Source organism: Curcuma longa, chromosome 17 (assembly GCF_044706935.1).
Source record: "Curcuma longa cultivar G26 ecotype Majalengka, Jawa Barat chromosome 17, ITB_CL_G26_1.1, whole genome shotgun sequence".
Classification (NCBI taxonomy): domain Eukaryota; kingdom Viridiplantae; phylum Streptophyta; class Magnoliopsida; order Zingiberales; family Zingiberaceae; genus Curcuma; species Curcuma longa.
In genome coordinates this window covers 4,241,837-4,257,920 of record NC_133877.1, presented here as the reverse complement: position 1 = coordinate 4,257,920, position 16,084 = coordinate 4,241,837, and the positions used below count along the sequence as shown (strand labels likewise).

At 37.0% G+C, this 16,084-nt stretch overlaps 1 protein-coding gene across 1 annotated transcript; it reads right to left on the bottom strand.

The window, feature by feature from the left end:
• Positions 1-5,424: 5,424 nt before the first annotated feature.
• LOC141811711 (patatin-like protein 5) lies at positions 5,425-7,069 on the bottom strand. Its single transcript, XM_074699756.1, has 6 exons — positions 6,959-7,069; positions 6,691-6,872; positions 6,409-6,598; positions 6,150-6,311; positions 5,757-6,059; positions 5,425-5,676 (listed from the first exon to the last, which is right to left on the bottom strand). Exons 2-6 carry the CDS (start codon positions 6,789-6,791, stop codon positions 5,425-5,427), a joined length of 1,008 nt encoding a protein of 335 aa, XP_074555857.1. The 5' UTR covers positions 6,792-6,872; positions 6,959-7,069.
• Between the last annotated feature and the right edge of the window lie 9,015 nt (positions 7,070-16,084).

The window sequence follows — 16,084 nt, the reverse complement described above, 5'->3', positions numbered from 1 at the left end:
ACTTGTGAGGGCTCTGGCATGGCTTAGACACGGCCGTGTTGAGAAGTACAATCTTGTCGTGTTATGTTCTGAGAGTTCTAGTATGGCTTTGACATGACAGTGCTGAGAAGCATGGTTAGACCGTGTCAGGTTCTGCAGGTTCCGATGTGGCTTTGACACAGTAGTGTTCTTGAACACGGCCAAGCCGTGCCCAATGCTTGAGGTGCCGACTAATTCGGGATTTCTAAATTTAGGTGGTATTTTGGTCTAAAATACCATATATGCTAGGGTTGTATAAATAGAAACCTTGTAACTCTAAAACAACAATCTAAGTTGAGAATTCTTGGCCGTTTTGTGGAGTAGGTACATCTTTAAACCACCTTAAAATTCTGTGTTCTCTCTTCTTTCATTTTTTTCCATTTTGTTTTTGATTTCTTCATGATTGTTGCGGCGCAATCTCAACAACTAGTATCAAGCGAGGTTCAACATATCTGGGATCTCTTCTGTGAAATTTGATATGGTAAAGTTCACTGGAATTGAAAATTTTGGATTATGGCAAAGAAGGGTTAAAGATCTACTAGTGCGATAAGGCATGGTGAAGGCGTTAGGCTAAAAGAAATCAAATTGGATGGAGAAGACAGACCAGAAGGAACTACAGGCAAAGGCAGTGGTAGCAATTAGGCTTTGTCTAATGGATAATGTGATGTATCACGTTATGGATGAAGACAAGGCGTTGATGTTGTTGAATTCTCTACCATCATCTCATATTTAAGAGAATTTGATTACAACTCTGATGTGAGGAAAGAAACTCTCAAATCGGAGGAAGTCACAAATGCTATGTTGGATTTTCATCAGTGAAAGAAAGCTAGTGATGAGATTTCTCAAGGTGAAGAACTTGTGAGAGGTAATTAGGAATGTGGTAGGAGCAAGATTCGATATGGGTCGGGCAATAATAACAAAAATCGATCTAAATCAAGAAAGAAGATGGAAATCACGTGTTATAAGTTTGGGGTAAAGGGTCACATCAAGAGAGATTATCTAGAGAAAAAGAAAGTAAATGTAGAATAAACACGATTCATCAAAATTTATAAATATAGTGGAAGGAGAAAATTCAGATAGCGACAACGGTAACATGCTCTCTATTTCATCTGTTTTAGAACATTTGATATATTGTTGGATTCTGGAGTCAGCATGTTCCTATCACATGACACCCAACAAAGATCGGTTTGCCGCCTACAAGTCAGTTAATTATGATTCTGTTCTGATGGGTAATGATGCATCCTGTAAAGTTATTGGAATAGAAAATATTATAATTAAGATGTTTGATAGTGTGATTAGAACATTATGCGATGTTAGACATGTACTAGATCTGAAGAAGAATTTGATTTCATTAGGCACACTGAATGACAATGGTTATAGTACACAAATCTGCAAGCGAAATAATGAAAGTCAGCAAGATGCTCATACTATGATGAAATGACAGAAACTAGTAGAGAATATTTATAAATTGCTAGGTGCCACAGTTGTAGGTGGAGCTATCGTTGTGGAATTGAATCTGAATTTGATAATACAGTTTTGTGGCATTTGCGACTGGGTCATATGAGTGAGCGTGGGATGTTGAAACTTCATACAATAGATTTATTGAAGGGTGTCAAGATATGCAAATTCAATTTATATAAGTATTGTATTTTTGGAAATGAAAGCAAAGTACGGTTTAGATAGCTATACATGAGGCAGAGGGAATTCTTGATTATGTTCATATAGATCTATGGGGACCAGCTAGTGTAGCATTACGTGGAGGGCATTTGTACTTTATGAGTTTCATCGATGATTACTCACGGAAAGTCTGGGTGTACTTTATGTGTAACAAGTCAAAAACTTTTTCAAAGTTCAAGATATGGAAAACTAATGTAAAAAATCAGATTGAAAGGAAAGTTAAGTGTCCAAGATCAAACAATGGTACTGAGTACACAGATTCAAGATTCCAAAAATTTTATAAGTGACATGGTATGAAGAGACACTTTGCATTTCTTAGGACACCATTGCAAATAGTGTATTAGAAAGGATGAATAGAACAATAATCGAGAAAACTCGATGTCTCAAATTGAATACAAGGCTTACAAAGAACTTCTAGGCAGAGACAGTAAATATGGCATATTTCTTGATCAATAAGTCACCGAGGGCAACACTAGATGACAAAATATCATAGGAGGTGTGGATAGGAAATACAATCAATTAACTCTAATCTGAGAGTGTTTGGATGTCCAACCTACATGCATATTTCAAGTGAAGACAAATCAAAGTTGGATGCGAAGTCTTGATAGTGTATTTTTCTAAGTTATCAGAAAGGGGTAAAAGACTTTAAGCTTTAAAATCCTAAGGCAAACAAGGTGGTGATCAACAGAGGTGTGATTTTTGATGAAAAAAATCATGTTACAACCTACTCAAGAGGAAAAGAAACAGTTATTAGAGAATTACAACAACAATAAGAATGTTGTGCAAGTGAAGCTAGAAACATATGGTTTTGATAATGCTAACTCAAAGCACATGGAGCATCCACAGAAAGGATCAAACATACGATCAAATCACCTACAAAGTACGGTTTTGAGAACTTGATTTCTTATGCACTTATCATTTGTAGCAGAGATCCTACTATTTTTAAAGAGGTAATACACAGGTCAGAGAAGGACAAATGGATGAGTGTTATGGCGGAGGAGATAAAGTCTCTGCATAAGAATCAAACATGAGATATGGTGATACTTCTTGAAGAGAAAAGAGTTATAGGATGCAAATGGAAGAAAAATTTAAAGTTCGACTAGTAGTAAAAGGTTACTCGGACTTGACTATGATGAGATATTTTCTCCAGTGATCAAACATATATCTATTAGAGTAGTGTTACATTAGTAGTACATTATGATTTACAATTGGAGCAAATGGATATGAAAATAATATTTCTTCATGGTAATTTGGAAAAACATATTTATATGTCACAACCAGAAGGATTTAGTCAGCTTGAGCAGGAGCACTTAGTCTGTAAATTGAAGAAGCCACTTTATGGACTAAAGTAATCTCCAAAATAATGTACATGTGTTTTGATTTCTACATGATTCAAAATGTGTATAGAAGGTATGAGTATGATTGTTGCATTTATGTAAAAAGCTTTGACAACGATTCACTTATTTTCTTACTACTTTATATGGATGATATGTTGATTGCTACAAAGAGTATGAGTGAGATCAACAAGTTGAAATAACTATTGAGCAAAGAATTTGACATGAAAGATTTGGGCATGACGGCCAAAAAAATCTTGGGATGAAGATATATGGAATAGAGTCTTTAGGAAATTATGATTATCTCGATGGAGTTATATTGAAAAGGTATTGGACAAATTCAACATGGGTAATGTGAAGTCTGTGAGTACACCTTTGGTGCATCATTTCATCTCTTGCACAATGCCCAAGGATGAATGATGAGATTCATGACATGTCAAAGGTTCCATATATCAGTGCAGTTGGTTGTCTAATGTATGCTATGGTTTGCACAAGACCTAATCTAGTGCATGTTGTTAGTATGGTGAGCAAGTTTATTTCAAATCTTGGCCGACAACATTGAGATGCAATCAAATGGAATTTTAGATACTTGAGGAATACTATATCATTATATTCAGCAGACAACAGAGTGATTCTTTTTCAATAAAAGGTGGAATCCATCGGTTTCATCATGTTCAGTTGACCAGACAGGAGGGCATTATCTCGGCTTCGCCGAAATTCGACACTTGATTCCTTCATCGTAACCAACTCAACTATGTCCCGGGGGCGAAGAGTGCCCCTTCAGTTACAAGATAAGTAGATGCAGACTATGCAGGAGATTTGGATGACAGAAGGTCTACTATAGGGTATGTGTTCACTGTGGCGAGAGGACCTATTTATTGGAAGTCCATAGTACAACATGTAGTTGCATTGTCTACTACTGAGTTAAGTGTGAAGCCACCCTGGAGGGGTCTCCAAGGTAGCAATTTCACCTGTTGCTACCAATTATCTACTATTGAGTCGAAGTATATGGCAGTAGTTGAAGCAACCAATGAAGCATTATGGCTTACAAGATTGGTAAGAAAATTAGGCGTTTAATAAGGTGAAGTCAAATTATATTGTAATAGTTCAGAGTACTATCTATTTGATGAAAAATCAAATGTATCATGCGAGGATCAAGCATATAGATGTGAGATTTCACAATATCAAAGAGTTAATATCTTCTAGTGAAATACTACTTGAGAAGGTCCACACCTCTGACATGTTATAGATATGTTAACAAAACTAATTACTGTAGAGAAGTTCAAGCATTGCTTATACTTGATCAATTTTTTTAGCTGCTAGGGGGCAGTCCAAATTCAATGTTCGAGGGGTGGATATCATATGTTTGTATTTCTCCTAAGGGGTGGATATTCATCAAGGTGGAGATTGTTGAAATATGACTTCTATGGGGCATGGTGTTGACACGGTCGTGCTGAGGAGCACAACCATGTGGTGTTAGGTTCTGAGGGTTCTGACGTGGCTTCGACACGACTGTGCTGAGAAGCACGTTCAAGCCGTGTCAAATTCTGAGAGCTCTGGCATGGCTTGTGTTCTTAGACACAGCCAGGCTATGTTCCTGGACACAATCAAGTCATGTTCCTGGACACGACCAAGCCATGTCCAATGCTAGAGGTGCAAACTAATTCGGGATTTCTGAATTTATATGGTATTTTTTTAATCTAAAATACCATATATGCTAGGGTTGTATAAATAAGAACCTTGTAACCCTAAAACAATAATCTAAGTTGAGAATTCTTGACGGCCATTTCGTGGAATAGACATATAACTGAACCACGTTAAAATTTTGAATTTTCTCTTCTCCCGTTTTCCCTAGTTCTTTTCGATTTCTTCACGAATATTGCCGCACAATCGATCTCAAAAATTATATTTTTGTTTCTCCAGAAAGAAGAGTAATAGAAGCAGGAAGAGTGGGAGAAGTGTAAAGTAGGAGAGCTAATTAAGAGAGAATCTAATTCTTAAATAATAGTTCCTATTGTCGAAGTAGGAGATGAAAGTTGATAGCTAGATTTCTTAATTTCCGCTGTATTCTGTTATCTGATTCATGAAAATTTCCTCTGTTTTCATTTCCTAAAAGGGTATAAACTATTATAAAAATATTGAAAAACAAGAAAAATTAAGAAATGAAAAGAAAAAAAGAATATTGATGAATTGTTTTCTGCTCATGTACTTTAAATATTTTGGTCCTAATTGGACGATGCTGCATGCGGTTTCACAACATAAATGCAAATGCTATTATTGATGGAAAAGATTGTAAATGAGAGGGGGAAAAAAATCACTGATGAACTGATGCACCGATGGACAGAATTATTCATTATTGATGATGCTTGATGATCAATATTGAAGCACACAACTATCACGCAGACGAAGCCAACTTTTCATGCCTAAGCTTCAATTCTTTTGACAGCTTCTTGGCAAATTTAACAAGCCGTTCCCTGTTCGACGTTGTTCTTCCATATTTATCCACCACCGGCTCATATTGCCCAGTCTCCAAGTTCACCCGCGACACCGGCTTCTCTAGCAGATCTTCCCCAATCTTAACTAACTTTTCTAAGTTCTCCTTCGTTGAAATATCCACCGAAGCCTCATTGCCAGTCAAATTATCATCCTGCCATTCAATTAATCCTACAATCTTTTCCATCCAAATCGATCGACATGGCGCAGCTTTATGAAGAATCAGTCGATTACCTGTATGCGAAGGTATCGGTCCTCACTTTCCTGTGCCTTGAAAACGACTGAAGCATGGTAATCCACCATGTCTGAGCTCGCCTCTGTGAAAATGTCGACGAGGGGAGTCCTCCCTTTGTTGTACACCCACTGTAACATGCACCATCGAGCGCTCCCTCGGGCACTATACCAGGCCGCCTTCTTCGGTGCTCCAGTCCCGATCGAGATCACCAGAAACTGACTGTAGTCCATCGGTTGATACGACTCGAAATCCTTGTTCGACTTCATAATTTGCTTCGTCACTTGGTTCAGCGCGACTAAAGTCTATTCATGACCAACCACCATTACATATGAGAATTGGAGAATTAGTTTATGGGTAGATTATTTAGATGTGCGTGTGTATGGATTATATACGGGGTTATCTGCCGCTAAGCCGCCATCGATGAGGTTGAAGCTCCTCGTGTTGCCTTGATCGTCCTGGGTCTTAAAGTAATGGCCGGGGAGGTATGTGGGGGCGGCCGAGGTGCCGATGCAGATGTCCGCTAAACGAGCATTCTTCAGAGGAATATCCTGTGTCTGCGGAAGAAGGAAGTAAGTACGATCATCACCTATATCTATCTATTCTTTGGCAAACAAAAAAGTAAGATGATCTATCAATATCATCCATCTCAACCTCATAAGTCGAGAAGCAGATGGGCTGCAGAAGTTTGATGTCAAAAGTAGGGACGACGAGTTTGGTCAACGTTTGACCTAATTTCTTGTCGCCCATGAGTTCTCGAATCTTGGAGCGAAGAGTCTTGCCGTTGTATCTTGGTCCAATGAGCCCCTTCAGCAGGTTCCATGCTGGATTGAGGAACTGGATACTGAAATAGAAAGAGAGGAATTCATGGTTTTATGCTGTAATTTGTGTTATTTTTGTGATTCATGTCATAGCAATTACTAAATTTATTCTAACCAGCACTGTGGAAAAATCTCGGCACAGTTGTTCAAGTAGAAGTCAACGATATCCTTGGCGGCAAAGAGTGGCTTGTCGTTCTTGTCGGGAGCTGCGAGCATGGCGGCGATGAGCCCGCCTGAGCTCGTGCCGGAGATCACGTCGAAATAGTTGGCTATTCTCGCGTGTCCTCCATCACACTTCTGCAACACCAAGAATTAATTAACTTCAACCTCTCAATATATGCATACAATAATTCAGCAATATATATAAATTCTCGAATGCACACTTGAAGTTGCTCTTCGAGAAACTGGATTATCCTCGCCGGGATGAGCCCGCGAACCCCGCCGCCGTCGATGCAGAGAATGGCGACCCTCTTCCCACAAGACGGCGGAGGCCTATTTGTTGCCATGGTAGAAACTTAGTATCTGAGGAGATAATTAGCTGCTGATGTTTTTGTTGCCTGTGTGAAGGAAGATATATATATCTAGAGAGAGAGAATGAGAATTAAAAATAAATAAATAAAACCCAATTAATCCAACAATCAGATAATAAATTTACAATATGAGATGAAAAATAACTGTTCATGTGACAGTTCTACTGCTGGAATTGGAATATATGATAGCTTAAATCTTTGCCTCCTCTGGCTGTTAAGGTCTTAAAAAAATATAAATTAAAGGGGCATCTTAAATTTCATAAATAGTGTCATATCCGTCTAAATAAGAAAAGTTTAAAAAAAAACCATTTTAAATTAACTGCTGCATAGTACATCAGTTATCTATAATTACTAGAATATATAATAATTAATAAAATATTATTATAATATTATAATAATTATTTATTAACTTCTATAATTGTTTTGAAAAAATAATTTTGATCCATTAAATGATTTCAATAAAATTTAAATAATTTTAATGTAACTGATAAAAAATATTTTAATATAATAATATTTAATATTTAAAATTTAAGACATTTAAAATTTAGAATTTAAAAGTTAGAGTTTACTATAATGTAATAACTATTTAGTAATTTCTACTCACAGCTATTTAAGTATTTTTTATCACTATTTTAAAATAATTTTGATAAAATTTAAATAATTTTAATTACGTTAATAAAAAAATTTATATAACCTTATTGAGGGTTTATTATTTAGCTATAACTAGTTTAATAACTTTTACAACTATTTTAAAATAATTTTAATTATATTTAGGTAATTTTGATCAAATTAATAAAAAAATATTTTGATATAATAATATTTTATATATAATAATTTTGATAAAAATAAAATAATTAAAATTTTAAGTCGTAGCAACTATCAATTATAAAACATTGGATGAAGTACCCATTTAATAATTTTTTAAAATAATATTCTTTTGAAGATTTATAAAATTTAAGATGTCTTTTTAATTTTATCTAATTTTTACTATTCAATTAATTATAAAAGTAATCGATCGGTCCTATCGTTAAGATATAATTATAGAAAAGCGCAGCGTGTTTATTTTGATTTCGGATTGGACAGAATTTTAATTCATCAAGAAATATTTAATTATTCAGTTAGGTGATGCGTTGGATAATTAAACATGCAAGTGCGACGTGCGACATGTGTGAAAAATATGGATATACTTCTCCAACTTTGCCGGACCACTTAGTTAATTACTAAAAGGACCACATAGCTTAGTTAATTTTATTAAAAAAAAAGATAAATTGTTAAATCAATCAACTAACTTTGTTTTTAAAAAAAACAAGTTTAATTTTTGTAAATCTATCATTTTTGAAAATTGTATTCAATTTGTTAGGGTGTTAAAATTTTTATCAATGCATTTTACTCTTCTCGATCGTATATTATTTATCAAAATTTAAAATTCTCATAACGACTAAAAAAACCTTCAAAATTTCTTAATTGCTCGTTCTCCGTAGGGATATCTATAGAATAAAACGACGACCATGATACGTAGAAAAAATGTAAATAAAGTTGGGGATCGAATAGATCATATTTAAACTTTGATGGTCATAATTTAATAAGAAAGTTTTTTAAAAATCTAACACAATGATAAATTTTATAAGATTTCTAAGTCGGTGATAGATTAAAATAAATAGAGATAGCACCGGATTGAAATACAAATTTATCATGATTATAATTTTAAATTTATTATATTTCCATCCGCGCAGCCCACACGGTCCGCGCCGCCCACAAGCAGCTTAAATTCAACCGTCCGCCGTTGTCATGCAAATTCAATGTGCAATTATTGACACGGTAAGCGCCCACACTGTCCGTGCCGCCCTAGAGGAGTGTAAATTATTGGGGGCTTCAAAGTGAGTTGCGTACCGTCTAATTTAGTAGTTAAAAAAAAAAATTAACTTAATTCATTTTGTTTATTCTTATTAAATATAAATAAATTTTTATTTAAAATACAATCAATAAACTTAAATATTCTTCAAAAAATATCATTCTGCATGCAGTGCCTTTGTCTTTTCTTCAAAATTTATAAATTCTTAAAAGCTCTTTATAATTATTATTATTCTATAAAATTTGTGCGAGTGTACACGTCTCGTGACATGGAATGAAAATCACGATCTTAATCATAGACCTATAAAATCTCATTGTTCTCCATCCTAAATTCCTAATCCCGATCTCTTTGTTCTGTGAGTTCGTTGTCGCCATCACCTTCCTGTCTCAATCAGTATGATCATAAATTTTCTCTTGTTGTAGTGATTGTGCGCAATGAATGGATTATGTCTTAAATTCTTTCCCTGAAAAAGGCATCTCCTATTAGCCTGAAAATTACTCTCAGATCAGTATGAAAGTTCATCATCTTCATTCTCTTTACACTTGAGCATCTCCTGTAAACAAAAAACAATACATGCACAACACCGAAATACCAAACTGAAGAATATATAAAGAACAGAGTTAAGAATAGTTATCCGATCGAAGCGTCGGCACGCCGACTGTCCCTAGAGAATTATTGCCGCCTCACGGTGCAAAGGCTCGCAGGCAAGATTCTCCCAAAATACGACAACCACTCGCGCCGTTCGTAGGTGCACTCCAAGACGAATGTCGCCGGCGGACTCAACCTCAATCGCCAAACACAGCCTCAAGAACAGATGGAAAGAGAAGGAGAACGAACGAGAAAAGCGCTCGAGAAAATCTATATCCTCTTTTCCTTCTCTTCGCGCACATATATATATCCGCCGAATAGGTGTTCACGCGACTTGAAGAAAGGTCGCGATCGCGAGGAACAGGCGGCGCTGCTTTTCACTACAACAAAAATGACTTTCCGCAACGCGTCATCCGCAGCGCACATCATAGGCGCGCCGTTAATAGTTGCTTTGACAGCGCGCCCAATAAAATGCGCTGCGGATAATATCATATTTTTATCAACCGCAGCGCGCAACAATAATACGCTGTTAAAAATACTTTTAACAGCGCACATTATACGCCGTTAAAATTATTTTTGACAGCGCATATTGTGCGCCGTTAAAAGTATTTTTAACAGCGTACAATGTGCGCTGTTAAAAATTTATATTGACAGCGTACAATATCCGCCGTTAAAAATTTATAAATTATAATATTAATAATATTAATTTTAATTTCTTTTAAAAAACCCTTAAATTTTAATTTTAATTTCTTTTAACATACTGTAACTCTTTTTTCCCCTCATTTCCCCTCGCGTTCGCCTTTTCTCCGTCCCGCTTAGGTTTCCTCCGTCCCGCTTAGGTTTTCTCCGTCGGCGCGTCGGTGCGAGGCGGCGGCGCGACCTTGTGGGAGGCGACGGGGACAAGGCAGTATATTCGGCCCGGTGCAGGCAGGCGTGGGGCGGGAGGCGTGGTTCGGGTGCGCGAGCATGACGTCGGCGGCGGTGACCGGGGCTGGGATTTCGTCGACGTGGCCGCTGGGGTGGACGACGCAGCTCCTCTGAAGCTTTGCGGAACCCTACCGCCGAACTCCTGCTTCACCGCCGAATTCACCAGCGAAACCCTCGCTTGAATCAGAAATGATCTGCGCGAGTAAGATCCTCTTTCCTCTGTCCATCTGCAGTCTGTATGGTTTCTGTTCTTGCTCCTCCGGTGCAATTTAGGGTTATGACCACGCCTTTTCCCTCTTTTCCTTCTAGTCTCCGGCGAAGTGTCGGAGGAGCCGGTTGTTGCTAAGAGATCCGGGCTTCTCTTCGAGCGGCGGTTGATCGAGCACCATGTTGCAGTATGCTTTCCTCCGCCTCTTCTCCCCGTTGATTTCCTAGTTCTTGTCTTTCGTTTTTGAAGGTCGAGTGGCTATTAGCTCGCTGGTATACTTCAGTTAGTCATCTTACATTTGACTTTTTTTTTCCTGCTGTTTCTTTCTTAAGAATCATGGAAAATGCCCCGTTACCAACGAGGAGCTCAGCATGGACGATCTCGTACCCGTGAAGACAAATAAGGTGCATTATCCCAGTTCAATATTGCCGTTGGGTACTGTGGTTTTTAACTTTTTATGGTATAAAGTGTCATAGAGTTGAATACTTAGTGGGAAAGACTATATAATTTTAAGAAACATAAAAGAAAAAAACATTGAGAACTTGTTTGCTAATTTGTGGGTTTCATTTTAGAATTAGTGTGTCGGACACTAGAAACAACATTGTTGACAAAGAATTAGACATACCATTTGCTCGTCTAGTTTAGGGTTGGAAGGCAGTGTACAAGACAATTTTCATTGTCCTTAGAATGTTAGAATGTTATGGTACCATACTTGAATCTTTCCTCTGTATAATCAAATGCCAGTCTGAACACACTTCAGATGCTCACTCAGTTTGATTTGTCGAATGACTAAATTTACACCAGTGTACCTGCTACTACAAGAAGGTCCATAATTATTGTGGTAGGACTGCATTTGAGCATTTAATAACCAAAATTCTCACTTCATTTGTTTGTTTTTGCATCTTCCATTAGAGTGATTTTTCTTTGAGAGCACTAACTTTTTCATTTTTTGGTAAATGAAATAAAATTATTTTATTAACTTATTTGGGAAAGGGTTTATCAATAGTTACTTGTAATTCATAGTTGTCATTTTTTTATTTAAATATTTCATTATTTATCAGGAACCTAAGATTGTTTGTAAGTTTATTCCTTGGTTGCTTTATGATTTTTCTTTCTTTATGTGGCTTGGTTCTAAATTTAACTGTTTCTTAGGGAATGGGGAAGGCGCTTTATGAATCACTATGTGCAATACACCACTTGGGATAATCCTAAAGACATGGAACGACCACTGATAGTTGGATATGTGCCCCCTGATTATTTTACTCACTCTGTTTCCTACTTCATTGAAGCACCTCTTTCTCACCATGACTATGCAAACTATAAGGTGGTTGTATACTCTGCCGTTGTCAAGGTGAAAATTCTCCTTTTCCTTTTATTTCTATTTTTCTTCTTATATTTGTTTAGTTGAATCATTCTCCTTGCACCTTTTCCTTGTGTTGGAGTGTGGCCAAGTCTTTTCCTTTTCAGTTTTTATTCTTGAATATTCTTGCCTTTGCATTTTGTATAACCATTTTCCTAGTATTTTGAATAACCATTTTTCCATTGCTGATTTGATACTTGGTATGATTCTTTAGGCAGACGCGAAGACAGTTAAATTTAAGGATAGAGTTCTGAAAAAGGGCGGTCTGTGGAGAGATATTTATGGTATAGATGAGAAAAGGGTTGCTAGCATGGTTAGAGATGATAAAGTTGATATATTGGTGGAGCTTACGGGACACACTGCAAATAATAAATTGGGCATGATGGCTTGCCGGCCTGCTCCAGTTCAGGTAATAGCTGTCAAATTATTTGTTTTCAGCATTATGTGGCTATTCTCAGCAATTGCAAAAGTATTCATCTTCTGATGCTGACCATCCCTTGCATTTCATGAAGTACTTTTCTTTTTTCATGGAGTTTCCTGTTCCCCTTCTTCCTGCTTTTCTTCCATGTTCATAGCGTAGTAGGATTTAGGTTACCAGCATTCTACTAGCTTATTGTTCTTATGATTAGTGGTATATGATGATTGTTAGGTAACATGGATTGGTTACCCAAATACAACTGGGTTGCCAACAATTGATTATCGGATAGATGAGTTAACCGATCCACTTAATCCAAATCAAAAGTAAGTCTTAAATTATGTCATTTTTAACATATAAAGGCTGCCAATTTTGTGCTAATGTTAATGGCTAATTAGTGAGGGATAATATTTTTGGCAGGAATGTTGAAGAATTAGTTCGTCAGCTAAGAAAGAATGAGCACTTGAGGAAGGTGGTTTGCCAAAATGCATGGGGAAGGGAAGTGACCATAAGATTGGAACTGAGCACCAAAAAATTAGGCTGGGGCAGACTTGCTAGGGAGCTAACCACACTGGAGGCAGTTTCATGGAAGAAGTTTACGGTTGGCGGTAGAGTAGAACCTTCCCGTTGCAATTTTGGTAACCGGCTGGTTCTCTTTGGAGGAGAAGGCATCAACATGCAACCAATGGATAATACTTTTGTCCTTAATCTTGAGTCAACAAAGCTCTTCCAGTCAACAAGTATATATGTGCTAAGTATCAGCACATATATACACATAACCTCATGTATTTTCTGTTTTTCTTTATGTTCATGATAACAAAGTCTTGTAAGTTTATCAAAACAGATGTGAATGTTATATATAATTGTTGGATTATAAATGTGTAATTTTATATGGTATTTGTGTGTGGTATTTATGTTATTAATTATTTGAGTTTTGAGTTTATAATTGTGATTTAAATGGTTTAATTATTTTATTTTATCCACAGCGCACATTGCGCGCTGCGATTGATCACATCCGCAGCGTACATTGCACGCTGTGGAAGCTCACATCCGCAGCGCGCATTGTGCGCTGTGGAAGCTCACATCCGCAGTGCGCATTGTGCGCTGCGGATGCGATCATCCGCGGCGTGCATTGCGCGCTGCGGATGCCTAACGACTTTTAACAGCTTGCAACTGTGCAGCGTGCGATGTGCGCTGCGGATAGCATATTTGCGCGCTGCGGAAAGTCATTTTTGTTGTAGTGTTATTGTTGTTTGATTATCACAGTTCATTGAAATAGGAGGTATTGGCTTCATAATCAAGGGAATTTCAGTAAGAAGATCCCTTAGCCAATCAGCTTCAGTTACTGTGGTATCCAAAGCACACAATTCTGCCTCAGATGTAGAACGGGATATAATCGTCTGTTTAACAGACCTCCAAGCAATGGCACCGCCTCCCAGTGTAAAAACATAACCAATAACGCCTTTACACTCAGCAGTGTCGGCTATCCAGCTAGCATCACTATATCCCTCCAGGACTGCAGGGAAACTCCCATACCACAAGCCCAAGGATATAGTCCCCTTCAGGTATTTGAGTACTCTATCTAATGCATCCCAATGTGTTCTGTCCGGACAGCTAGTAAACCTGCTCAATTTTGTTATTGCAAAAGAAATATCAGGTCTAGAACAATTTGCCAAATACATTAGACTACCAATTATTTGGGAATATCTTAATTGAGACACTGCCACGCCACTCTTATTCTTGTGGAGAGTCTTTGAAGGATCATAGGGTGTGACTACAGATTTTACGTGGCTATAGCCATATTTCTCTAACACTCTCTCAACATAGTGTGCTTGAGAAATTGCTATTCCATCAGTTGAGCGAGTCAACTTCAACCCTAAAATCATGTCAGCACAACCCATATCTTTCATATCAAACTTTCCACTCAAGAGCGCCTTTGTCTCATTAATAATAGAAAGGTTGGATCCAAATAGTAAAATATCATCTACATATAAACATAAAATAATGCATTTATCACCTTTCATTTTAGTATATACACATTTATCAGAGTCATTTATTTCAAAGCCAAATGATAGCATAGCTCTATCAAATTTTTCATGTCATTATTTTGGGGCTTGCTTCAAACCATAAAGGGATTTTTCTAACTTACATACTTTATTCTCGTTTCCAGAAGCTACATATCCTTCTGGCTGATCCATATATATCTCCTCTTCAAGATCTCCATTAAGAAATGCAGTCTTGACATCCATTTAATGGACCTCAAGATGATATATGGATGCTAGTGCTATTAACACTCGGATTGTAGTAATTCTGGTAACAGGAGAATAAGTGTCAAAATAGTCGATCCCTTCTTTCTGTTTGAATCCCTTAGCAACTAGGCGAGCTTTGAATTTATCTACTGACCCATCAAGTTTTACTTTTCTCTTAAACACCCATTTACATCCTATGGTGGTGCATCCAGGAGGCAAATCTACTAACTTCCAAGTGCCATTAGAGATAATAGAGTCCATTTCACTTTTAATGGCCTCTTTCCAGTACTTGGCTTCAGAAGAAGTCATAGCATCTCTATATGTTATAGGATCACCTTCTATATTGTAGGTGACAAAGTCTTGACCTAAATCTGTAGACACACGTTGCCTCTTGCTTCTTCTCAATTCTGTACACTCGCTAGATTCATCTAGTCTAGAGTGACTTGAGGAAGGTGCACATACTGAGGATAATGGGACCTCTATGGAAGCAGACTCATCTCTAGTAGGAGTACTAGAAATAGACTGAGGTGTTCTTGTCTTCATAGGAAATATATCCTCAAAAAATGTAGCATCACGAAGTTCTACAATAGTATTTGCATCTATTCCATAAATTTCTGATTTAATAATCAGAAATCTATATGCAGGACTATTCTGAGCGTAACCCAAAAAGATACCATCTACAGTCTTCGGGCCAAGTTTTTTCCTTCTGTGTTCGGGTACTAGTACCTTTGCAAGGCACCCCCACACTTTAAGGTATTTCAAACTTGTCCTTCGATCTTTCCAAAGCTCATATGGGCTTTTATCCCTTGACTTCATTGGTACTCTATTTAACACATGACAAGTTGTGTATAGAGCCTCCCCCCACATGAAGTTGGGTAACCCAGAACTCCCTAACATGGAATTAATCATATCTTCAAGGGTTCGGTTTTTACGTTCTGCTACACCATTAGATTGAGGACTATATGGAGCAGTGGCCTCATGAATTATACCTGAATCTTGACAGAATTTTTGAAACAAGTTTGAGGTGAACTCTCCACCCCTATCAGACCTTATCCTCTTAATGGTTTGATTTGTTTGATTTTCAGCTTCAGATTTAAAGATCATAAATTTATCTAAAGCTTCATCTTTAGTTTTCAACAAATAAACATAATAATAACGAGAGTAATCATCAATAAAGGTAATAAAATACCTTTTATGGTCTCTCGTTATCATGCCGTTAAACTCACAACAATCAGTATGAATCAATTCTAAAATATTAGAATTTCTATCAACTGACTTAAAGGGTTTACGGGGTTGCTTATATTGCACACAAACTTCACATTTTTTCTTATCATTTATTGCATGCTTAGGAATCATGTCAAGATTCATCATCCTTTTTAC